The sequence below is a fragment of the Corvus moneduloides genome, chromosome 1, assembly GCF_009650955.1.
Source record: "Corvus moneduloides isolate bCorMon1 chromosome 1, bCorMon1.pri, whole genome shotgun sequence".
NCBI classification, from domain to species: Eukaryota; Metazoa; Chordata; class Aves; order Passeriformes; family Corvidae; genus Corvus; species Corvus moneduloides.
Genome location: NC_045476.1, coordinates 127,900,216 through 127,926,151, shown reverse-complemented (window position 1 = coordinate 127,926,151; position 25,936 = coordinate 127,900,216). Strand labels below are relative to the sequence as shown.

The 25,936-nt window shown below is 37.0% G+C and overlaps 1 protein-coding gene across 2 annotated transcripts in view; it reads left to right on the top strand.

Annotated features, from left to right (window-relative positions):
- ARMC1 (armadillo repeat containing 1) overlaps window positions 1–24,919 on the top strand; it is a 34,746-nt gene extending 9,827 nt beyond the window's left edge. The window contains exons 4-7 of one of the 2 annotated variants that reach the window (XM_032126555.1): window positions 18,271–18,460; window positions 21,804–21,920; window positions 22,004–22,078; window positions 22,625–24,919. In XM_032126555.1, coding sequence (XP_031982446.1) covers window positions 18,271–18,460; window positions 21,804–21,920; window positions 22,004–22,078; window positions 22,625–22,816 — 574 coding nt within the window. In that variant the 3' untranslated portion in view covers window positions 22,817–24,919. The remainder of the gene's footprint in view (window positions 1–18,270; window positions 18,461–21,803; window positions 21,921–22,003; window positions 22,079–22,624) is intronic. The other variant, XM_032126566.1, reaches the window with a different exon arrangement.
- The last annotated feature ends 1,017 nt before the right edge of the window (window positions 24,920–25,936 follow it).

Genomic DNA, 25,936 nt, shown 5'->3' with positions numbered 1-25,936 from the left:
AAAATCTCTTCAACAAGGTTTTTTTGTAGGTTTCAATTTCAAGGGCCAAAAGAGTGAAGTTCAGATATGTGCAGAAAATGAGAGATAAGTCAATGAAAACTGGAAATCTTGTAGGTGTTTCTTTTTTTTCTTTTTCTAGAAAGCTCTTTGGCAACAATAAGAACATACGTTTGATTTGTATGCTTGTAACATTTGGAAAGTGTGATATCATGAAAATTTAAATACATAGCATCTTCAACCACAAGACTTTGTCATGTGCTTGTCAGGATTTTAGGTTTTAATGTTGACAGGAAATGCTGAAGTTAAGTTTTGTACTGCCTGCATAAATATGGAGAAAGATGGTAGAAAAGTGCTGAGAAGATAAGTGTAGACTTTTTTTTAATCACAAAACCCAATGGTTTTGGACTGTGGGTTTTTTTGTTAGAAAGTCTGTAGGGCAGAAAACAAGGTCTCCTAGTGTCTTTGATTTGCTTTACAAAATGCAGATTCTAGCTTTTAATTGATTTCAGTTTACCAGAAGATATTGTAGTCTGTTGAACTGAAACGAAGTGTTTATAGATGCTTTGGTCTAAATGACTTCATGCTCTCTGTTCCTGTGTACTTTCCAGAATCTGTGTATTTAGCTCATTGCTCTACCTAAAATACTTTATTATTTTCAGGATTTAATTTGGGATTAATTTTGTTTTTGGTAATGTGTTACAAAAATGCGAACAAATCATACAAAAAAGATAGGAACTTCTGTCAGACTTCTGCTTTTCCAGTTACTGTTTCTTTCTTTCAAGCGAGACAGAACCCAGCACCTTCTGGACCAGAAGTTGTAGTCACTGGCTTTTTGCTCCTGACAGATGAGGCACATCCTGTCATCTGAGTAGTTCTTTTTCACCAAGAATTTTTCAACTCTCATGGTCCACTTCATTTTCTTACTTAACTAAGTAACATTGAGTGGCTTTCCCTGTTCAGTACTGATTTGTAACAAATGATATTCTGCCACTGATAAAGCTGCGGTATGTCTTCTGAAGCAATGAATGGAGCGCAGGCAAATCACAAACTGGATATTTGTCATATTTCAAATGTAAGTTTATGTTCAGCAGTGCTGAACTGATACTGTGCTAGGAAGTTGAGGTTTTTTAGAATTCCATTTCTCTTTTGCTTTCAGTTATGCAAATCCTGAAATTTGAGGGCTTTTCTCATCATGTGTATTTTTATAAGCCTTGGAGGTCTCTCTGTTAGACACCTCAAGTTCACATATGGAATTTCTTCTCATAACATATGTGCAGCTAACAAGTGTAACACATCTTTAAATGGTTAATGCCATCAACTGGAAAGTAGTTGGAATTGGTTTTCTACTGAGGACTTCTTGTAGTAGTACACGGGAGCCTCAGGCACAAGCCCCAACCCTTTTGTTGCAAGTAATACACAACCAATGGAAAAAGAATATACCACTTACTAAAACTCAGTATCATGATGGTAAAGTACTGTTTCCTTCATGAAGACTACTGAGGATGAGAGCTGAAATTGAGTGCCACCTGTCTATCCAATCATAGAATCGTAGAATGGTCTGGGTTGGTAGGGACTTTACAGAGCATCTACTTCCAGCCCCACTACTCTGGGCAGGGACACCTTCCACTAGACCAGGTTGCTCAGAGCACTTCAAGGGATGGGGCATCCGCAGCTTCTATAGGCAACCTGCTCCAGTGCCTCACCACCCTCACAGTAAAGAATTTCTCCTGTGCTAGGGACCTCAATGATAAGCAGTAAATTGCACTGTATCCTGAAGAATGGGTAGGAAATATTTGAGACGTCTGAGTTTGACAGTTCTTTGAGGTACTTTCATGTCTCCTTCCATGGCTTATTGGTACTCTAGTATTATCTGATTAACTTTTTGGTATTTTGCTTATTATAAGTGTCAAAGCTCAGTTACGAAAATCATGTTGCTGCTCAAAACTGATGTCTGGCTGACTCCTTAGTTGATACTACACTTAAGGAATAAAGGATAGATTTCAGGTTCACTGTGACTGATTTTCAAGGTGTATGAACACTAGATTTTTGCTAACAGAAGAGTAACAAATTTTAAATGTAGATCCTGGAAGTTAGAGGTTCTTGGGAGAAGTATGGAATGTCAGTTCTGAGGAGTACGGAATAAAAATTGGAAGGCAGTGAGATGTTTTTATATTTAGGATTTTTTTTTTTTCTGACTGAACTTGATTTGGAACACATGACTTTCTAAGCTTCTTCATGTGAAAGGCTTTATATACCTTCACATTTTCTAGGACATATGAAAAGCTGTTTCAACTTTCATGAAATACTTCAAAACATTTTTCAAGTATAAAAATTTCTGGTTCCCTGTTCTTTACTTGCTGCTTTTTTCGCAAGGAAGATTTTTTTTTTCTTATGTTCATCTACATCTACTTATTTTTAAGCAAAACTTGATGCATTTTTCCATGTTATAAGCTAGGAGTAAGCAACTATGCTGGAGAGATATCAGACCTTTAAAATCTCTACCTGCAGGTTTCTAAACTTCTCTGTTTTTTTTAATGGCTGATACTACAAAGATGTTACACTCCCTTGTCATGTGTATGTGGAGAAGTGTTTGCATAAATAGGTAAAAAAGAGAGGAGAGATTGAAGCTCTTTGGATACTGGTGTTTCGTTGTATTCCAGGAGTCATCAGCAGAAAAAACTGGTTTAGTTGCTGGCTTTATGAATTGTATAGAAAACTTAATGGGTCCATATGGACTTTCTAAAATGTTATTAGCAGCTTCTAGAATTAAAATTAATTAGGATTTATTGCCTACAAGGAAATACACTAATTTGTGTTCAGAGTGAAAGTGTCTTTTGATGGACAATAAAGGTCAAAGTTCATAATTTTTCATAATCTTTATGAGCAGCATAATGGTACTGTTTCAATGTAACTAGTATGTATTTAAAAAAAACACTGATGAAGAGTCAATATACTAAATAGCTCTTATTATGGAATGGCAAATTACTGAGAGTAAAATTCCAATTACTTAGCTAAAAGAGCTTTTCAAGATAGCCTTCCTTTGCCAGGTTGTCAGATTTAACAAGCTGAACTAAATCCAGTGCATTAATCAGCTCTTCCAATTTATTACTTGCCTAAGAAGATTAGGGCAATTAATATGTGTTTAATTAGAGTCCATTGCAGATCTGGTAAAATACATGCAGTCTATAATTGCTGACTTCTTACTCAATTCTAATTTTTGGTAGTCTTAATTACCTGCACTTTTTGAATATTTAATTATTTGTCGAAACCAGCAATGTTTAAATTTATGATGTCTGACAAAAAAAAAAAAAAAGGCAAAAGCCAAGTATTTCAGATAGTATTTGTTGAAATTAAAATAGGGATATAGCATCACAATAGTTTTATCTTTTTTTTTGTTGTGTGGCATACTATTTTTTCTTCTTTGTGAGAGGATGAATGGTTGGGGAAAGACAGGGCAAAGGCCATATATTAATTAGCAAGAAGGCAAGCTATGTATTTCAAGGGATATCTGATGATTAAAGGCATGTTGCCATATAACTAGCTTCAAGATAATACTTTGTGAGAAATTACATCTAAAACACTCTGTAAACATCTTACATTTAATGCATTTATATTATTAATTGCAATACTTAAATTCTGATCTGCAAAGGAGAAGGAAACAGCTTTTTATAGACTATAGAGATTTTATTTTTTCTCTACCTGAATCACTTAGTAATGCTGCTTTTGTAATCCTGGCATGGTTTTTTAACACGTCAGAATTGAGAAACAGTTGAGATTGGGTAATGGGAAGCATGATTCTGTTGCATGATTGTTTTTGAACTCTACAGTACTTATGATTCTGCACTGAGAAGTGTTTTTGGAGAAAAATATGATTATCCTAGGTCTTAGATTTTCATGTGAGCAGTAGGTTTCAAAAACTTTGGTTTTAGGTATTATTTCCAAATTGTAGTGTATCACCTGGAGGAAGAGTAGTACAGACATATCTGTCTGTTCCATGTTAACTTTCCCGGCCTTTGCTTTCCTGTTATTTTTCCTGAGAAAATGACACCCTTGGTTGCTGGTGTATCTGTGGGCTGTGGGGATCCAGTGTATTTATTGCTGAAGCAATGTGCTTGTTAATAATAGAAGGTCACAGCAGGGAGACGCCTGCAGGCTGTTCTATTTAGCATTGTTAAGCAAAGTAGCTTAATATGCCCCTCTCTCCTAGATACCCCGAGTTTCTTCAAAGAATGTTTTTATTGTATATTTTCTAAATGTTACAGGTATTGGAAATAGATTGTTTCTTGAAGTTATTTTTGAGAAAGCCTCCTCTGCCCCCTTCCCCCCAAACAAAACAATGAAATATTACGAAATGTAGGAGACACCTGTATGTCCTCTTTAAATACACCACATTATTTATTCTAAATAACTGAAAGCTCCTTTTGTCTGTCAAAGGCTTTCTGGTACTTGAAGGAGGTTATCTGGGGGAGAGGGTTTAATGTAGTGAGCTACCTCAGTTAGTTAGGCATGTTCTCAGTACAAGTTCCTTCTCTTTTTCTTTATGGATCATGGCAAACCAACAGAAGTTCAGACTTTGGTTCAGCAGTCTTTGGTTCCTCTAGTGTATTTCAGTGTTAGTAACCATATATAGGAAGTTATGATCTCAACATAGAGGTGCAGGCACAGGGACAAATGATAACAAATAAAACACAAAAAGCATTAGTTAAAATCCTAGTGTTATAATATTGCTGTTAACCTAGACTTTAGTCATGATGTAATAGGCATTCTGGGAGAATCTTATGGCTGCTGTGAGGTAAGAAAATAAGGTTTGAAGTCTTGGAAAGATGGATGTCATTTGTAATACTAGTCAGACTGGATCATTGGCAATTCAAATGTAACTAGTAATTTACATGTTGAAGTACTACTGTGAGTTTATGTTTTGGGTAATAGAAATTAGCAGTCATGTAAATACTGTTCTAAAGGTTTGTTATGAGAGGTACAATTTAGGTTAAGCTCACTGTTTGTGTGTGTAAAATTGATCGCAAAAAATACAAAAGCATGATCCAATGGAAGGGTCTGCTCTGTGCCCTACAACAGGGACTTTTTGATGCTAGTGGGGTTTTTTTTGGGTTTTTGTTTATCTCAGGACCTCTCTAGTCCAAGAGACATTACACAGTCATTATTTCTACTTGCATGTAACTTGCTTAGTGAGTTCTATATGATCAGTACTGTTTCTATACTCAACAGTTTAGGTGTTTGTTAATCTCTGGTTTTGGATTTTCTGTGTTTGTGCTATTGTGCTATTATTTTTTTCATTCTGTCGTGTGTGTAATTCCTCCTACAATATTTTTGACTGCAGTCAGAAATACAGTTTAGTTTTGCTCTTTGTTCTCCAAGCTACTGCTTTTACCTCACAATGTTCCACTTGGTGTCTGGCATTTCTGTCAGGACTGTTGGTTGTGCAGCTTTACATTGCCTGATGTCTGTCTCAGTTTAATCCAGGTACTGTGCTTCCATTGACTTTTCAGAGTCACAGTTCAGTACATAGTGGTTCAATAGACCAGCTTTTACTGTGCTACGTCAGAGCATTCACACACTCCATGAAACAGTAGAACTTTTGTTATTGGTTTCTGTGCAGCACTTGCAGTTAATGCAAAACTTTCTCTGACACGACAGTGCTTGCATTTCAACAGTTTCTTTTGCCTCTTTTCTTTGATATAAATGTTTCATTTCGTTGGCATTTTGAGAATTTCATGTTAACTAATTGACAAATAGTGAAGTAACAAAGTAAGTCGTTATTAATGCACTGTTTTTATGTAGTGTAAGATTTAAGGAGTACCTGCAAGTTCTTCAAAATCATAGCCTTTGGCTGGTTTACAATTACTGGCTTAAGAATATGATAATACTAATTTCAAGCAATGAAAGTAGTTACCTATCCGCTGAGGTGCGTAAGTTCTACAGTGGTGATTTATGTACAATTACCAAATCATAGGTTCCTAAACCTGGAAGAGAATTTTTAGTACCTGTTACTGAGTAAACAGGCATTATTCTGATGTTTTTCTGACAGAGGGAGGGCCACAGTCATAATTGCTTCGAGTGCTTTCTGTTGAAATGGGGAAAAAATCAGTTGGGAAGTTAAAAATGAGCTAGTTGCTTTTTACTGTAGGCAAGAAATACTGTGATGGGTATTGCAGAATTAAAAAAGCAGAGAACTTTGAAATACTGAGAGAAGGTTATAAAATATAAAGTAACTTTAATAAAACCACATCTGTTTAAAAGCCTTTTGTACTCAATGTCTTAGCCAGTTTCTTCTTTATTTAGAAATTGGCTGAAACAGGGAGTTAAATATTTTAGAATGTCATTTAAGCTTAAGATGTTTTTACTTCCTATTTTTTTTGCAGACTCTATATTAAAACAAATAGGGAACTCTGAGAAATGTTGATTATAAAAAATATGAAGTGGTTTACAGAGTGAGAGACAATGTTATGATACATTAAAAAATAATAGAATCGGAGTTGGTATTTAAATAACTGCAGACTGTAGGATAGGAAACAAATACTATAATGCTGAACTTAGTGCCTCAAGATCTGCGTGACATGGTGTGCCAAAAGGCAACTTCTTTTCTTTTTGTGGTGCAGCTCTGTACCTATGTGGAAAGGTAGAGATTTAAGTGGATTGGCAGAAGAGTCAGCATTAGTAATGGCAACACAGGATGCCTTTAATGCTCGATAAACCTTGTCATCGCTGGTGTTGAAAGCATTTCAGGAATACAGTGACCTTCTCTGGTTACTATTGAGTTTACAAGAAAAAGTGCTGAGGTAGGTTCTTCAATATGCTGGCTTTTACTGGTGCGTACTAAAATTAAGAGCTAAGAAGGCTTAAGATGCTTTGAAATCAAAGTAACAAACTGTGTAATGAAGTATTGCATACTAGTGCAGGTGTGGATTGACAGTATTGTAGGCTGGAGTCATTTACTTATGAAAAGGAAGTTGATACATACTTAACACTGTGAGATTTCTCATCTTCCCCTGCCAGTGTCAAATACCTACACTTGGTTTACAGTGACCTTGTCCACAGGTGGTATTTGTCCCTGGTTTTTGACCTTCACAGTAAGCATCCCCAAAAAATTGCAGATTATTTTTCTAATAAACCATAAGTGGATTACCCTTTCATTACTCTTTTTTTTTTTTTAGTGCTGCTTGATCAATAAATGTGGTACGGTGCTGGTGTGTGATTAGAACTTACATAGTTTCACGTGGGTATTACAGGCAATAAATGCTACAAAGGGAAATGCCTGTAAAGATACTAATGATGAAACAGCTTTCATTAGTAGTTTCTAGATTCAGCTGTTGTTTCAGAAGACAGTGAATTTTATTCTGGAACAATTAATGTAAAAGCATGTTATTCTCAATTACATGTATTTCTATCCAGGAATATGTTTTGATACTTTGTTGTTTTGCAGTACCTGCTGCAATACCTTTCGGCAGGAGTTCTATGGTATTTTATAGCAGAAAGTCCTATCTAATAACTTGAAACAAATTAAAATTGTTAGCACATGCTGTATTTATACAGTACATCATCAAATTCCCACAACATTTTTTTAAAACCTTGTTGTATGCTTCAGCCTGTTTTACATGGGGACTGCAGTCCCTTTGTCTAGAAGTGAAGCTGCTAATACTAGCTTGCTTAAAAAAAAATAGATCTTTGCTAATAAGTAAGTAGTTTAAGAGTAGGAAAACAAGATGTTTCGATAGTTACCTCCTTTGAGTCTCTACTGAATTGATATTAACTATATTAGCAAATTAATCAAATACAAAGCTTAGACATAGATATGCCTACATGGATTAAATCTGCATTTTTTTTCTCTGGGACAGATTGCTGCTGTAGTTTAATTCTTATTATTCATGCAGGCTTTGTTTAGAGAAGCCTGTATCTGTAAGCTTTCCAACCCTTGTTTTTTTTTTTCTTTTTTTTTAACTTTCTCCAGTAAATTTCAGGGAATTTCCTTTTAAAAACTAAAATAAATGATGGGATTTTTAAGATATAAATGGATTTTCCAGGTAATTATAAACTATAATAATCTATTATTATATTATATATTTAGTGCTGTTAGCATGCTGATAACACAAGAAAGTGGTATTAGGCTTCCTTCAAGATGTTTCTAAAATGATTCTGTGCTGAGCCTGATTTCAGCACTACCAATACTTCTACCTGGTCACTATAGCATCATTGCATCACTATAGCATCATTGCATCACTATAGCATCAAGAATTGGCTTTTTAATGCCAACATTTTATATCTTTCATTGTAAAGGACCAGAGACAGTTGTTTCCCTTAAGATTTTTTTTTTTTTTTAACCCTGATGGAATTTGTTGAAAGCATATAATAAACATGATTTCTGCCATCCATGAAATTATTACTGTTCATAAGCAGGCAAGATGTTGGAATTAGCAACTGTGAAATTCAACATGGAGTTTGTCTGTTAGGTGGACTCTTGTCTAGCAAATGCTACTATGGAGCCTTTTGAGTTTAGTTGAGTTAACAGGCCCTGCTTTGCTTTTTTTTTTTTTTTTTTTTTAATGTAGAGTATGTCCATATGGTAGATACCAAGCTGTGGGAGATCAAAAGTTGATTTTCCATTTAGTGTATAAATAGCATGAGTTAAACAAAATTGGATGAATAGCTGGGTTAAGCATATGGCATATGTTCAACTCTGTTATCCCATTCTTGAAAGTTCATTCTCTTCTTGTGATCAGAGGACAATAGAATGAGTCAGGAAAGTGTTCTAATTACAGGTAATTAATCAATTTGCTAAATGTTTAAATTTTATCACAGTCGCTATTTTACAGCAGTTAATGGGATTGTACTGTGATTTTACTCTTATTTACAACTCATTTAATATTTAAGCTTTTTTGTTTGTTTTCAACAGTCTTCAGAACATCCCAGCATTTACGTGGGGTATCTGTACAATTTCAGGGTCAGTAGGTATATGATGTAAATTGAGCTGGAAGTCACATTGGGAAATCCAATCCTCACTCCTAATTTCAGGGGGGTATGTCTTGTTAAGTACAAAATAAACGTTAAGACATCAGGTTTCCTCGTTCATTGCAAGCTATTTAGTTTAGTGTCTCCTGGTCAAATTTCACAGCTAGTTGCATGAGTAGAGTCTGGAAGGCTTGCCAAGTGGCAGGCATCTTGCAGTTCTGGAGAGCATTCTAGGAAAATCTGTGAGACCTTGCCTTGTTTCCATGGTGCAGCAGCCTTGGAGCACATGGTTGATACCACTGGAATGTAGTCACATAACACAACTGTACTCAGGCTGTGCACAGGTTCATTGAGCAGTCCACCTGCTTGGTTTTGGGGTTTGGAGATCCATAGTGCTGCTGCTTCTTTTGTCACTTAAGGCTTGCCCAGTCCTACAGGCTCTCTTGTTTTTCCTGTTCTACACCTACAAATTGTTTTTCTTGTTAATGTTACTATGCTTAACGTATTGTTATTGACCAACATAAGGATCCTGCAGTCTGTATTCTTCAGGATTTTAACTTTTTTCTTTTCAGAAGGCAGGTGGTAATCATTTTGTCAGCTGCTCTATAATATTGTCTGGTCTTTGCTGTGTTTTGGGTCTGGAGGGAACTGAGGTGTTGCATGGTAATAGCACCATACTGGGACTCTGAGAAGGTGTGCACTGAAGTAATGCTGTTCTTCAAGTTGTTTTCAAATAACATGCCTGTTGCCTGGAACGAGTCAGGAGAGCAGTCACATGCTTGTGAGTGAGCCCACTGTATCACAGGATGCACTAAAAGCTTACAAGAAAGAGCAGCATTCTTGGAGATAAGAAAGAATCTTGCCCTGGCACTGGAGCAGAACAGGCAGAAAAGCAGCTAGATCAGATAACTGTCTTGAAACAGATTGCTTTTTCTCTAATACCGTGCTCTTTCTTTAGGCTTGTCATTCATGCTCAAAGTTTTCATCAAAACCATGTCAATCACTGTGTCTCACTTCCAAAATCAAGGATTAGTGATTTTGCACCCTCCCTATTGCAGAACTCTTTGCAGCTTACTGCTCCCTTTAGTTGCTGGAGATAATTTCTGTCTTTAAGTATAGGAAGAATGGATTCCAAAAGAAATTGTTTACCTGGAAACAAATACATCAGTGGTCTTAATGCATAGTGATCCGAGTATATGTTGATTAGCCATTTGGTACCCATAACTAAATGATAAATCTCTACCGTGTATATACTTTAAACATTCTGATATGCATGCACTTGGCCAACAATGGTAGAATAGAATGATAGAATTCCATGGATTGAAATGAATTCTTACTTGTGCTTTTTGTGTCATATGGGCTACTATGTTCATTGCAGTGAATGAAGTTTACTACGGAAATAAAATGTTGGTTGAAAATATCACTACTTAGGATCCTAGGGAAAAATATTATCTCTGCCTTATAGGGACAGTGCTTGCATGTATGAAGAGGATTGGGATCAAATGAAAAAACCTATCATCACATAGAAGCAGATATTCTCTAACATTTTGGAAAGGTGCTTGCGTCACTCTGTAAATGGAGTATCTCAAACTAGTATTTTGAAGGAAAAATTATGCATTCAGTCCTTAATTATGTTCACTGATTTAGGATTCTTCTGTAAGTTAGGTCAGAGAATTGTTTTTACGTTTAATTTATGAGTAGGTTATTTAGGATGGCATTCAGCCGAGGTCTTGCCAAATGTTGGAGCCTTAACTTGGATAATGAAGACATTTTTCTTCTTCAAACTCTTCGTATTTGTTAGACTTGAATTGTGTAGTGGATTCTTTTTAAAGATCTGTGCTTTAAGGTACTACTTTCCATTTCTATGTAAAATCCTTGAGATGTCAATACAGGAAATTTTACCTGAGCTAACTTTAAAACGTCAAGATCTGTTTCCTTAGTTTTGTGTTAAGAGTTTATCTTTCCTTCACCACTGTTAGCTACTTTCTTATTTTGCTTTTACAGACCTGCTCTTTTCTTTGTGTTGGTGTCCCAAGTATTAGTGAGCAAGGGCACAGTGATGAACCATACAGTGCACATCCACCTTTTCTGTTTGGCTGTACCACAGCCTGTGTCCATGATTTGTAAGGCTATATGTCATGCCCTTATGCTTACTTATGGGGCCAGGCCAACTGAAAATATATATGGTGCAGACACTCCCTGCGTGAAAGTGGTGTTATGTAAGCGATGTACTGCAAATATACCATTCTCATGTATCGTTTTCCTTGCTTAGATCTTGACAGAGTTCTGGGGCATGAGTTCTATCATAGAGTCTATGATAGAAGATCATAGACTCTTTTCGCAGAGGTTTCTCAGTTTAGAGAAATGAGCTGTAGCTCTTCTCCATGTATCCTGAGAATTGTAAAATATCCTGAGTTGGAAAGGATCCAGAAGGACCATTGGGTCCAGCTCTGGCCCTGCACAGGACAGCCCCACAGGTCAGCCTTGAGTTGTAAGTGATGCCCGATTCTAAACCTAGGAGTTGGGAATGGTCTCTCTGTCTGTCTGGTTCTCTTGCTCGTGGGTAACCCTGGAGAAAAAAGGTCTGTCGGTACAAGGCTGAGATTGGTCCGTAGATTACAAAGTGAGTACTCTTGAGCTACATTGGATTCAGGTAAGAGAGTAACAATGTAAACTGCTGCGTGAGTTTATATACACTGATTTTTTGATCTATGTTGTGAAGTTACTTGAGATGAAAATATTTCTTTAGTTTGCCTGTGTGATCTCATCTTTGGCTTTATACTATATTTACCAAATACAGTTATTGCTCTAAGTAGAATTATAAAGAAATTATATGTTTTGAGTGAGAAAACTGGGAGCAGTGTTCTCCTAAAATCAATGTCATGTTTGAACCAATGAACTATTGGATTTTTAAGTTTTGTATTAAAAATTACTAAATTGTTATTATAAGGTGTAATAATCTCAATAGTTTTTCTGTGATGACTGTGTGTAATAAGATCTTGCTATAAGTTAAAGTGGAACAGGTTGCCAAGGGAAGCTGTGGATGTACCATCCCTGAAGGTGTTTAAGGGCAGGCTGGATGCAGCTCTGAGCAAGCTGGTCTAGTTAAAGATGTCGCTGCCCATGGCAGGGGATTGGAACTAGATGGTCTTCAAGGTCCTCTTCCAACCTTAGCCGTTCAAGGGTGATTCTATGAATGTGAAAACATCTGAAATACCAACTGACGAGTTCTAATGACTTTGAGAACAATGCCTTCCATTTTGCATCTGGTCTTGCCTTTAGTTCATGATGCCTTAAGATAAAACAATTTAGGACTGAGCAGTGAACTGTCAATCTAAATATGAAAGCAGGAAATTTCTGAAATCAGTATTTCTAATTATCAGATGCATTAGAGTTATGTAATCTGTCATGCAGAACTCTTGGGAAAACAATGTGTAAAGAAAATAAATAGTTGGCAGGAAAATTAAGTAAATTTTTGTTTTACTTACGTAAAAGCCTATCTTCTAAAATATTCTTAACCTGAAAAAGTAAAGATCCACAAGTAGGTAAAAATGGATGTGCTCCATGCATATTGCTGTTTGAATTTACTTAATGACTTCTCAATATGTGTTCACAGACTCACAGGGTGATTGAGGTTGGAAAGGACCTCTGCAGGTCATCTGATCCAGCTCCTGTCTACTCAGGCATAGACACCTAAACCACATTGCCCAGAACCATGTCCAGGCAGCATTTGAGTGTCTCCAAGGATGGAGACTCTACAACCTGTGTGGACAGCTTCTGCCAGTGCTCGATCACCTTCACAGTGGAAAAGTGTTTTCTGATTTTTCAGTTTGTGGCCATTGCCTCTGGTCCTGGCACTGGGCTCCACTGAAAACAGCCTGGTTTTGTCCTCTTTGCCCCCTCTTCAGGTATTTTTATACATTGATAAGCTCCCCCTGAGCCTTCTCTAGACTCAACAGTCCCAGGTCTGTCTCTCTCTTCTCTCATTAGCCCTGTAATCATATTCCTGACCCTTTGCTGGACTCTGCAGGATGCAGAGTCTTATGTATGGAGGAGCTCAGACCTGGACACAGCACTCCAGGCGAGGCCTCACCAGCGCTGGTGAAAGGGGCAGGACCACCTCCCTCTACCTGCTGGCAGCACTCCTGCTAATGCAGCCCAGAATAACCAGTGGCCTTCTTTGCTGCAAGGGCACATTGATGGCTGATGCTGATCTTCGTGACCAGCAGGTTCTTTGCAAAGCTGCTTTCCAGCTGGTTGTTCTGGGATTGCACCTGATCTGCTTGGTGCCTGGGGCTGTTCCTCTCCGGGTGTGAGACTTTGCACTTGCCCTTGTTAAACTTAATGAGATGCCTGTCAGCCCATTTCTCCAGCCTGTTGAGGTCTCTCTGGCGCAGCTGTCTGATGTATCTGTCACTCCTTCCTGTTTTGTGTCATCTGCAGACTTGTTAAGTAAGGGTCCATTGTGCCCCAGATCTTTAATGAGGATACTGAACAGAATGGGATCTGGTGTTGACCCCTGATGTACACTGCTAGATACTGACCTCCAGCTAGATTTCATGGCCTCAATCACCACCTTCTGGGCCTGGCCATCTAGCCAGTTTTCAGTCCACATCACAGTCTGGTCAGCCAGTCCATCCTTTATCAGCTTCTCTGTGGGGATTGTATACTGTCAACAGATAGTACCCATTTGCTCTCCCATCCCAGTGAAGACAGTCATTTCATTGTAGAAGGCTCCTGGGGTGCTCAGGCGCAACTTTCTCTTTTTGAATCCATGCTTGCCCTTCCTGTGCACCTTCAGATTTGTTCCATCACCTTCCCAGGGGTTCAGAGTTTATCAGAGCTTTGACATTTAATGAATGAACAATTAACTTTGTCATCTTACTGTGGGTAGTGGACAAACTGAGCAAGTACATCCAAAAGCAGAATTACTACAGAAGTGAAAGTTTTGGAATTAAATGACATAAATCTCCTTTTGATAGAGTCTGGGATGTAATTGAGGCTTGGGTAAAGAAAATCCCCTCTTTTATTTGGAAAACTCTTGTGTCAAGGTGTTAAACTGAGTAGAAACATGGGAATGAAATGCTGTTGTAGTGTTTGTTACATGTTTGGCTAATGTGTCTCTAGAGCACAATGGGTGCTACTAAGGAAAGGCATGTAATAGTTCCTGTGTTAGTGCACAGGGTCTGCTCTACTTTGAGCAGCGTTACAGTTGCATGTTTCCTCTGATGTAGGAGTTTGTATGTAATGTACATGTATGTACACATCTTTATTTTAAAAAAGATGCAGAAAATACTATATCTTAAAAAAGGGTGAGATTATCTTCTACATGCTCACCCTTCCATGTATATATTTATAAACTTATTTATGTCTTACCCTTCTCTAAGAGGGGAAAACCCACTATACTAGTCTTTCTCAGTCTTTGTGCTTCTTCTAAAGAAAGAAACCAAGTCTTTGTTACCTTTGCATCAGATGAAGCTATGCTAGGAAGGTTGTCATGCCCTTCTATTATCATTTATGTTGCTGTGTGTGTACTTAAGTCACATGCTAGTTGTACAGCTGTGATGCAGTACACTGCTTACACATTCTTTCCAAGCATCCGTACTCTGCCCACATCACACACACCTTTGGAGTCATAGCCATTAGTTCTCACGTCCTTTAAGGTTAGCTAAAACTTAAAATGTCTTGCTATGCTAATAAAACCTCTGCAGCACTTGGACCATGTTTAAAAAGTTATTTTTAATTGTGTAGAAAATGAGAACTGTTTCTTGTATCCTCTTCTGACAGATACAGCACATGTCACTTGGATTCTGTGTTCATATTGCTCATACAGCCAGCCTTGGGTGAATATGATGGAAGGACAGGCAGCAATCTAGGATGACAGGAATTCAGGAAGACAGTGAAAACTAAAGGGTTGGGTTTCTGACAGGCATCTTCTGAATCTTGCTGAAGTAATGTAAGATGTTACTGCCTCTGAAAGAGATGGTAACCAACTCCTGCCAACTGTTGCTCTGCTCTAAGTAGATGCTACCATTTCCGTAGCAGGATAGCAGAACACTAGTCATAGAATCACAGAACAGCCCAGGTTGGAAGGGACCTCAAAAGATCATCTGGTTCAACCTTTCCTGGGAAGGGGGGCCTAGATGAGACTATCTTGTGCCCTGTCCAACTGTATCTTGAAAACCTTCAGCAATGGGGGCTGTACCATGTGCCTTGGTGAGATTGTTCCAGTGATTGATTGTTCTCAAAGAAGCTCTAGCTGCACAGTGACTTTATAGAATGTACCTGCACCTTCAGTGGTGACTAAAGTGCTCTACTGGAGTGGGAGAGAGAGCAAGAGTTCCCTTGTGCTGGCTCTGGTGGTGGCAGGAGACTGGGTCAGACAGCTGTGGGCAGTGTTGTCTGAAACTGCTGACACACAGGTGCTGGGAGGGCTGGTGTCAGTGCCCTCAGAACTCTTCTCCTAAAGTTTTTTCATTTTAGGCAACGAAACCACAGCCTGTGAGTTAAAGTAGTTTTTAAAAAAAAACTTATACTGTTCTGTGGTTTAATTTTATGTGCAGTTTCATTGTATTTGTTTTTAATAGCAATATAGGATATAAAGAAACAGACTCAGCATTGAACATTACCTTGGTTTTGCAATAAAGAGGGTGTATTATACTTGTTTCCAGATAGGTACTTTTTTTCCTTAAAGATCATAAAATCATAGAATAGTTTGGGTTGGGAGGGACCTTCAAATGTCCTCTAGTCCAAACCCCCTGCAATGAGCAGGGATATCTGTGACTGAATTGTCCAATTTGACATTGAGTGGTTCCAGGGATAGGGCATCTACTGTTTCTATGGGTGATCTGTGCCAGTGTTTCACCCCCCTTATCATAAAAAATTTCCTTTCATCTAGTCTGATATTAAGTTACAAAGGTTTCTATTATTTTTACAACTGTTGCAGAAATTGCTTTAATGAAAGAATAACAGGTTGCCAAGAACTTGTATTCACTCATTTTACCAGTACACTTAAAATTGTAGAAGGTTTTGTCGGGAATTTTGAGCATCTTTGTTTAACTGAGTTGCTGAAAGTATAGTATTTTGTTTCTGCAGAATAAAACTGATTTATGCCTTTACTTGGGATTGTTTTGCAATCCGATATTTCTATGTGGCAGCCATTGTCCTTGCCCCTGTAGTGTAGTGTCTGAGTTTCTGGCTGCTTTTTATTACACAGTCAGTTGCTTATTACAGATTCTTTTTATATAAAGATTAAAGTCTTGCATTTGGGGTTTTTTTTAAAGGTAGTAGGGGTAACTGAGTGGTATATAGTAGTAATCCTCTGTTTGGAAAAATACAGGAAATTATCTGAGTATCTTGTTTGAGTGTGTGTGTGCATATGTGTGTATGCACATAAAATTTACCAGTATAGACTTGTTTTAGGAAGATCTTGGAATAACTGTGTCAAATAAGACCCAATTTACTTTTGTGTTTTAAAGTCAACAGGTTGTTTCAGTAGTACAGTTAATAGCAGGTCATTAGTTTTGCAAGAACTGTGCCAACTGTAATGTTGGGAGAATAAAACATATTTTAGAATCACTGTTGATTTTTTGCTTTTAGGCACTTGAATATTTTATATTTGCTGACATAGTGACAGCTTTAAATTCTCTTTCTTTTGTGTAGGTGTGTGTATATATATGCATATATATATATACATATCTATTATGGCAAACATTAAGGATGCTTTATTTCTCATTTGTCTTTCTGACTTTTTTTTAATCTGTGATGCAATAGTACAGTTGTTTTCAAGCAAAACCCGTTAACCAACAGCATAGTGGGTGCTGTAGGTGGAATAGTGACATTTTCAATAGTTTGCTTAGTGAGTTGTATTTAAACTTACCAAAAAATAAAACTTCTCTATTGTAAATCACTTTATATGGACAGGATTGTTGTTGTTGAAAGAAACTGGCAAAACTAATAGTCTCTTGATAAGATGTCACTTTAGCAAAAGCTGATTTATTACTACCTCAAGACATCCACTTGCATGGCTTTATCATCAGTTCTATTACTTTATCTAATAAATTATGGAAGGATGATGTTGAAATCTTTGTGATTTCCCAGCACTTGTTTCTGTGAATTAACATAAGTGATTTTTCAGTATAGGAAAGCAGACCATAAGCATGTATTTAAAACTGAACATATGTTGGAATGCTTTTCCCTTTTTAGGTCTTGATTATTTGCTTATTACCACTTTTTTCTTTTTTTTTTCTTTTTCTCTTTTTTTTTTTTCCTTTGAATGTTGTTAACCTACTGAATTATCACACGAACTGACATCTTCCTTTCCAAATGGGTGCTGTTCAAAACAAGGTGCGGAGAAGAAAAAAAAAAAAGGCTAGCTGAGACCACCACAAGCTGAGGACTCCTAACATGCTTGCTTTAGTGTTCTCTCTTGTCCATATGGTAGGATGGAAAATGTGTTTAATGTCTGGTAATTAAGGAAGTCAAATGGAAAAAAAATAGATCTAAAGGTACTTGTTACTTACTTAGTGTTGCTAAACAAAGCATCAAAGCTGTCATTCATCATTTTAAGATTAATTGCAAGTTGATGCAGTAATAATTTTGTTTCTACACAAAGCTTTAAATCACTGGCAAAATTAGAACAGGGCTGAATTTGGACAACAGATTTATGTTAGTACCTTATTAAAATTAGTTTTAATTAATCATAAGAATTTAATGTATGTTGAGTCTATTATCTACTTTTTTTTCTATCTAAAAAAATGCTATCATATAATTCATGCCATAAATTCTAGTTTAATCAGGAATAACCTTTGGATTCTTTAAGAAAATTTGCGTTTCTGCTGTGCTGCTGATGCTCAGTAACTTTGGAGAAGAAAACATTTGGAAAGATGCCAGTTCTACAGAGAAATTATTTTTATTGTGTAGCAAGGAAAGTGGGAAACAAAACATGTCACAAGGCAATTGGAGAAGTTTCATTATAAAAAAAAAAAGTTCAACACAAAGTAACCCTGGAGCACTGACCCTCTACTACCGTGTTTGGTTTGTACTTGTCAAACTGGTATAAACTGTTCATGTTGTTTGAGAACAGACTTGTCTGTAATGATCATGGAATCAACAAATCGACATAAAAATTGGAGTCGGGAAAAGAAAATAGTTTTACCCATTTTCTTCTCTCCCCACTTAACATTTTTGCCATGTTTTTACTGTACCACATAGAGTATTCCAGTTGCAAGGATGTAATCAATAGCTCTTTGGAGTAGTAATGTGAAAACAAATACTTGGAAGTCTTAGTCCCTTTTGTTCTTTAAGGACCACTACACCAGGAGAGACTAAACTTCTGGCTTCTGAAGTCTATGATGTCCTTCAGTCTTCCAACATGTCAGACATGGACAGTGTGAATGAGATGAATTATCGTCGGCGGAAAGCACAGTTTTTCCTCGGCAGCACAAATAAGCGTGCCAAGACGGTGGTTTTGCATATAGATGGCCTTGATGATTCGGTAAGGAAACCTTCAGAGTTTGTGTAAATAAAGCATGCTGTACTGAGGTTATTTTGACCACAGAAACCCAGTCAAGCTACTTGTGTGGCATCATCAATTGTCAGCCATTTCTGTGAATTGTATTTTGAATCATGAAATATGTATAAAATCTTGCATAAATTGAGCTTACTTAGAATACCTAAAGATGATGTTTTAAGGCAGTTTTCTTGATGGTTTTTTAGTTACTCTAAAAACACTATTCTGTTTCTACCTCTCCTAATTTTCTTTCCTTTTTCAAGAAAGAATAGAATGAACAATGTGCCTTCAGCATTTTTCACTTAAGGATATCTTGTGATCGTATAAGTGTGTTTATCTAAAAAAAGTTTCCTTTTAGTTATGAGAGATTTAAGACACTAGGGATTTTTTTTATTATTCTTAATTTAGAAATGCTGTATGTTCTTTGAGTTGGTTTTCCTGCATCTTTTCATTGTCTGTGAGATCTTTTCTACTGTAGTGACCAGAATGGCATTTGAATTAATGAGGTCTCACTGAGTCTTTATGTAATGTCAGAATACTTCTACAGATTTATCTACCATACTCCTGTAGATAACACCCCAGGGCCATGTTTGCCTTTTTACGGCTGCCAAACAGCATGTAGGCTGTTTAAGCATGTTATCCACAAGTGCCCTCCGGACTCTGTATCTTTCAGTTTTGTACCCATTTTAAATGATCAAACCTGATCCTTTGCTTTGTTGCTTTACATTCTGCCAAGTAAGCATGTCCACAGGCCCAGTTTACCAACAGCATACCCACTGTTGTGTTTTCATAAGACCATAGTTAATTCCTTTAGAAATAACATGCTGCTCTAGCTCACTTTATACAAATATTTTTTACAGTTTTGTCCTTCCAGCACTTGCTCTATCTAGAAAGGCAGTGCTTTGTCAACACCATTGGCTTTTCTACTCTGTGAAATTTTTAAAATTCAGTCCAATAGGTTGTTGTTTTTAAGCTTGTAGTTGGTGTGTTTGTTCACAGGTATCTCCAAACAAGAAATTTCATCCACTTCTACTTCGTGAGTTTAGATATTTCGCCTGTAGTCCAATTCTATCTTAAAAGTGTGCCTTTGTTTTCTTCAACAAGTGGAACTTAGCAATATTTGTGGAGTTTTCTCTCTGCAATGCTGAGGTAAAGGTATTGTGAAAAAGCATAGAGTATTTAGATATTCATCTCTAGAGAGCAAAACTGCAGGTAGATAACAGCAGCATGTTTTCCTAGCTCATTGTTAAAGGAGAATCTGGCTGTGCAGAGACTGAGATAGCTGATGTACGTAGCTCTGTATTTCATCAGATGATTAAAGAAATGTTAGTGATACTGGAGGTGCTCACCAGAAGTTAAACATGCCTGTAATGCTGTTTTAAATGTTGTGATAAATTGGGACTGGGAGGGTGATAAAGCTTGTGAGCAACAAAAGCCATTTAGTTTCATTTAATAGTTTATTCCTGACTTAAGTAGCAGAGAATATTAGATTGCATATATGAGTTTGAAAAGGTGTGGAGTGTAAGCACAGATCTTTAGACACGGTGTTCTCAGTGATTTACATTTGTAAATGGAAGCTGTTAGGAATGGTTGCAGATCCTACAAATGCTTGTGGATTTCAAAACCTCAAATAGTAGATACTGATTGTTTTAGGAAGAGAGGGGAAAGGTTGGTTGTTGTTTAATGTGGTGTTGGGTGTTTTAATTTTAAGATCTAATTACCAAATTTGGTGATAAAGGTAAAAAACAAGGCAATAATGCAGGAGTTTGTGGCATGCCTCTCAGTCAGTTTTCTAGTCTGTACATTTTAGTAGTATTTTTGAGGGGCATGGTAATCAGGGTTTGGTGTGCAAGGAAATAACCTAAATCTTGCCTATGCCCATGCTTCAGGAGTACCATGCAGAAAGACGTTTAGTTGTGTATTGCTGGGGTTTGTGGCTACCTGCCAGTCAAATGTCTTTTGCAAAGTATGTCTGTGCAGCAAAGCTGGTGGCTGCTGAGCTGCCAGCTTTTTAAGGAGTTTATGTGGACCTTAATAAGCTTCGTCTTCTAAGAAATGATTTACCAGTTATCTGATCACTGAAAGCCTCATTTCGAATTAAACTGAGGTGTCTGTGATTCACCTGGGATCTTAAGAGTAAAAAGCTGAATTCTGTCACAGACTTATTATACACCCATGTATAAATTTATTTCTTTGGGCTAAGAAGCTATGAATGTGTTGCTTCATGTGTCCAGAATTAGGTTTCAACTTTCACTTGTGTAAGGCAGCCTATCATCTTTGCATCAATTATATATACTTTGTATAGTAAAGGTAGCCTATCTGACAAAGCTATTTTTTGTAAAATGCAAAAATGTTAACAATTTCAATACATAAACTTACACAAATGAATTGTTTCAATATATATGCTAAACTGCTAAAAAAACCCCCCTAACTGCTTCAGTTGGTTCTTCCACAGATTAAACAAATTTATTTTGCTTGTTGTGCATACAGTGAATACTCACCAGTGATTATTTGGTAACTAATGTAAATATGCTTTGAAATAAGTAATTACTTAAAACTTTACAGGAAAAAAAGTTAAGTATATCATTGTTTTAAACCTATGTGAAGGCTGTCAGTTTATTTCTGATACAGTCCATCTCTTTTTATCCCCTTCTGAGCTAGCAGAAGTATACTTTAATTCTTTTTGTTACAATCATCTTGTGCAAATATTAAAAGGAAAAAATAGAACATTCTAAGGTAATGTAGCAGATGCAACTACTACGGGTCAATGTAATGTTACAGCACAGTAGGTGATGTCACTTGCTTTATACATAACGTTCTGTGGGTTATCAACCAAATATTTTCCTTTTAAAATAAGAATTAAGTGTATGCTGTGCCATGATGTCTGTGAGCTGCCACAGATGAAGCAGCTGAAAGATACAACAGCTGCTTTGATGCATTCAGTCAGTATGGAGCCAAGGTGTCTGATAAATAGCAACTTAAACACTACCTACTCATCAATGAGCACTTCAGTCAATCAGAACTTAACCAGAGGGAACTGTTTAGCTGATCGCACGGAGAAAAACATTCTTTGCTTTTCAGCACTTTTCTCTAATTATTTACAGTTGATTCCATCCTTCTTTGACTTCTTAAGTGTAAGCAATTTTTTTTTTTTTGTGGCAAGAGAGTCTAATATTTGTGCTCTAAAATGTAAGTCTTAGTTTTTCTGTTACTCAACCACACTTTTGTAACCATGTGCTTGGAGACATCCAGGAACACCTTAATAATTAATTGTGAGCATTTTCACATGATATGTTTTTTAGTTGTGGGACTTCTGTTTGTTTTTCAGTCTCGAAGGAATCTTTGTGAAGAAGCCTTGTTGAAAATTAAAGGTGTTATTAGTTTTACCTTTCAAATGGCTGTTCAAAGGTGCGTGGTCCGAATTCGCTCAGATTTAAAAGCAGAGGTAAGTGCTTGGTAACCCTCCAGATCCTCACGTTATTGCATTCTGTTGCACTGAGCTCTTGCTTTTTTTTTGTGTACTTGCAGGCACTGGCAACGGCAATAGCATCAACCAAAGTTATGAAGGCACAGCAAGTTGTGAAAAGTGAAAGTGGTGAGGAGGTAAGATCTGTATGTTCCTAAGTACCAATTGTTACAGCTCAGCTGTATCTTTAGTATCAGCACCTCTCTGCCCATAACGTCTGATGGTAGGCAAAATTTTTTAAGCATGAGTGCTACACATCCAGTACAGGGGGAATCAAGGGTATCCTATGTCAGGATATGAATCCACAGAACAGTTATGCAGAAATTATTGTTCAGAAGAAGGACAAAAGTGCTGTAATTGATTAGCTCCGTAGTGATATGAAAAGGGTCATAATGAACGTGGTGGGTTTTCTTGGTTGGAGTTGCTGATGTGCTTTTGTTTCACAGCTACACTAAAAGGTAGTCTGTATTTATTTGATACTTTCTCTTCCCTGTTAAGCCAAAGCTTTTCTTGTGTATCTTCTAAGCATAGTAGGGTCCATTTATGTTCTTGCTCTATAGGGCAATGGGGAGGAGTCTCACAATGTGCATGCCTGTCACCCTGAACATGTATCTATTATAACTTTGATTCATTCTTTTAAGTTACAAGATTTGACATAATTTTAATCTGTTGTGTTTTACCAGATGCTAGTTCCATTCCAAGATACTCCAGTGGAAGTAGAGCAGAACACAGATCTACCTGAGTATTTGCCAGAAGATGAGAGCCCTACTAAGGAACAGGACAAAGCAGTGTCTCGTGTTGGGTCACACCCAGAAGGTGCAGCAAGCTGGCTCAGCACAGCAGCAAACTTTCTATCAAGATCTTTCTACTGGTGACTTGTATTTGGTGTTAAAAGACTGTGTGAATGAACCAACAAGGGGGCCAGTTTTCCATTGGTGTGGTGAACTGCCAGGTGCAATTTGCAATAAATCATCACGAAAATTTTAGATTAAGCAAATGTATGCTGCATTTTACATTTTATTGGACATTTGGCCTGATAGGGCAGGGGTCAAAGGACAGAGGCCTCCAATCAAATTGTTCTTTCATTAGTTTTTCATGTAAATTTTATTGCTTCACTTTTTAAAAATGGGTCCACTGTTATATACCAAATGTGTATGCTATACATATAGAGCTTTAAGTTAAGTTTGACTTCACGTGAAACACATGCTAGGGAGAATCCATTCAACTCAAGTCTCAGGGCCTCTGTGAAAGAAAATTCTTAATAGCTCCAGTTGTACATTAAATGGAATGCCCTTTTCATTTCTACATCCCTTTGGACTAACATTATTTTGTTCAAATTCTAGATTTTGACTCCAGAGAAAAATACAGTCTGCCTCTTTTTTTGCCTTTGTTTTTACCAGCTGTGTTCACAGCATGAACACGAGGATCCCCTTTTGCTGTTAAACTAGAATCACTACAGACTTGAAATGTGTAACCTTTTTATGTATATTGATTTTTTTCCCAGCCTGCCCTTAACTATTGGAGTGCTTAAGATAAGAAAAAAGGGACTGAATAAACACAAATATGTATACATACGTTGTACAGTAAATAAACTAGAACATATTTGTAATGATGGGTGTGACTGACATATATATATATATATATCAGTGTGTATATATATATATATACACACACACACACAAATGTATAACTAATAAATACCACTGACTGCTGTTCAGGCTAGCTGGGAAGACTAGCAGAAGCAGCTGTGGTCTAATGTAGTGATGACCCATTGCAGCTCTGCCCGCAGAAAATAGAGGAATGTAGACTATATTTGATTAAGAAATGGTGTTTACTGTTAGGAAGTATTTAATGGTAACTAAAACTTTAAACTTGAAGTATAAAGCAGGACAGAATGCCTCTTTTGCCACAGTGCCACACTTACAAATTTTGACTTTAACTCTTTGTTTTCCCCTAACAATTCTTATATGCAATTACTGTTTCCTCCTAATGTCTTTCATGAGACTCCCATGAAAGTACATCAGCTTGGCTTAAAAACATATGCAGACAATTGGCTTTGCCCTGTAACTTACAGACAGTATAAGTTTAAAGATGTCTTAGTAATTCCTGTGAGCAGAAGTGATAATAAGAGCAAAACTTCTGTAGATAGAGAATAACATATATCTGAGCTCACTGTGTGTGAGAGGATTCAATACACAGTGCTTGAAAACTGCAGTGCCCCTGTTTTGTTGCACCAGAGAAATACAGCTGAGAACTTTGAAACATGTTATAAACGTCGTTATACAGTGCTTTTTTGTGGTAATGTATTTGCTATAATATGAATCATATTTACCACTTGGAGACTCAGAAAAGAAAATTAATGCATCAAAGTTATTCTCCTGTGCCTATGCACAAGGAATAAATAAAAAACCCCACAGGCTGTCATAATACTACAGAAATGCTGAGGATACGATAATGTAAAATAATAATGCAGGTCAGAGTTCACCCACCCAGGTTAATTGTCATTCTAGGGAAAAAAAAAAGAAACAGAATCCTGTTGGCAGACTAGATATCTCATGTTTTTTAATATATCTAGTTTATTTTTGATTCAGGTTTACACGCACAGATTGAAAATACAGGCTTTTCAGGGCATGTATTGCTTTAAGTATGTAATACTACGCATATTGCTGTCTAGAATGTTACAGTACCAAATGTGTTTGAAAAGTCCTCTGTTCTATAGCCATGAATGCAGAGTTTTGTTTTTCTGCATTAACATCTGTTTGCATTTGCATTACTGCACATCTATTTGCTAAAAGACTACACCTTTTGGATATTAATGGTTCAATACCAGTAGGTATTACAGTTTGTTTGTGCATTCAGTCTGTAGGTGTGCTTTTATGACAGTATTGCAGCTCTTGTAGAACAGTTTAAGGCATCTGTAAAAGTTTTTGAAATACACTGTAAAATAATAAAGGATAATATAACTAAACAAAACATGACTGGTGCCTTTTCAACTGTCTAAAGAAAACCTGGTACCTTCTTAAAAGTTCTGACATTCTTTTAAGCTATTTGTGGTTTTAGAAGTGTATTTATTAATCTTTAATTTAACAGAGAGGAATGCAGATGTCCAATCATAGTGAGTCCTTTGCTGTATATCTCAGCAGGGCTTTTGTATTTGTGTAGAACATGCTTACATTTCAAACAAAGTTTTTGTAAAAAGTGGGTAAGCAGAAGATATTTGAGGATATTATCTCAAATTCATTCTTAGGGGGCTTTTTTGGACATTAGCTTTTTTTTTTTTAATAACTGATGCTATATAGGTCATATTTCATTAGGGAAATTAAGAAGAATCAACACTTCTGGAGAAATTTGAGAAAAACTAGGGGTGGGGGGTAACTCATAGCACACTCATTAATTTTATGCTTGTGCTTTTTCAGAGGTCAGATGAAGAGTAAGAAAACCTATTTGCTCCGAGCTAAGGACATGACCAAAAAAAAAAAATTACTACAGAATTAGAGCCTTCTAAAAAGGAGCTGAACTGGGAGACCCAGCACTGGTATTGCATTGCAAAGTTGCAAAACTCAGTTGCCTAGGAAGTCACGGCTTACATCATGGTGGAAACTCCTGAATTGTCCTAGGGTTATGGCTGTGTACAGCATAATGGAGTAATCACTACCATGTTTCCTCATAATAACAGTAAATGCTGATGGGATAGGTAGAGGCAAAATTGAGGCTCATAGCTGTGCCTCTGTGAGCAGCTGTCAAAGCACTGTAAGCATTCTGCAGTACAGTGAAACACATTATACTCTGGCTTTCCCACTCCACATCACCTATGGCTTATCCTGTACAAAAATAGCTGATGTGGCTGAGTTTTGCCACAGGCTGTGTAAACTGGTGAGGGGAGTACTGTGTGGGGCTAATTTGGAAGAAAACACTGAGTACCTAGGCAGATGCAAACTGGCAGGTGTGAAGTACTCCTGTAACTGCCTGCAACGTAAAATAAAATGTGGGTGCGC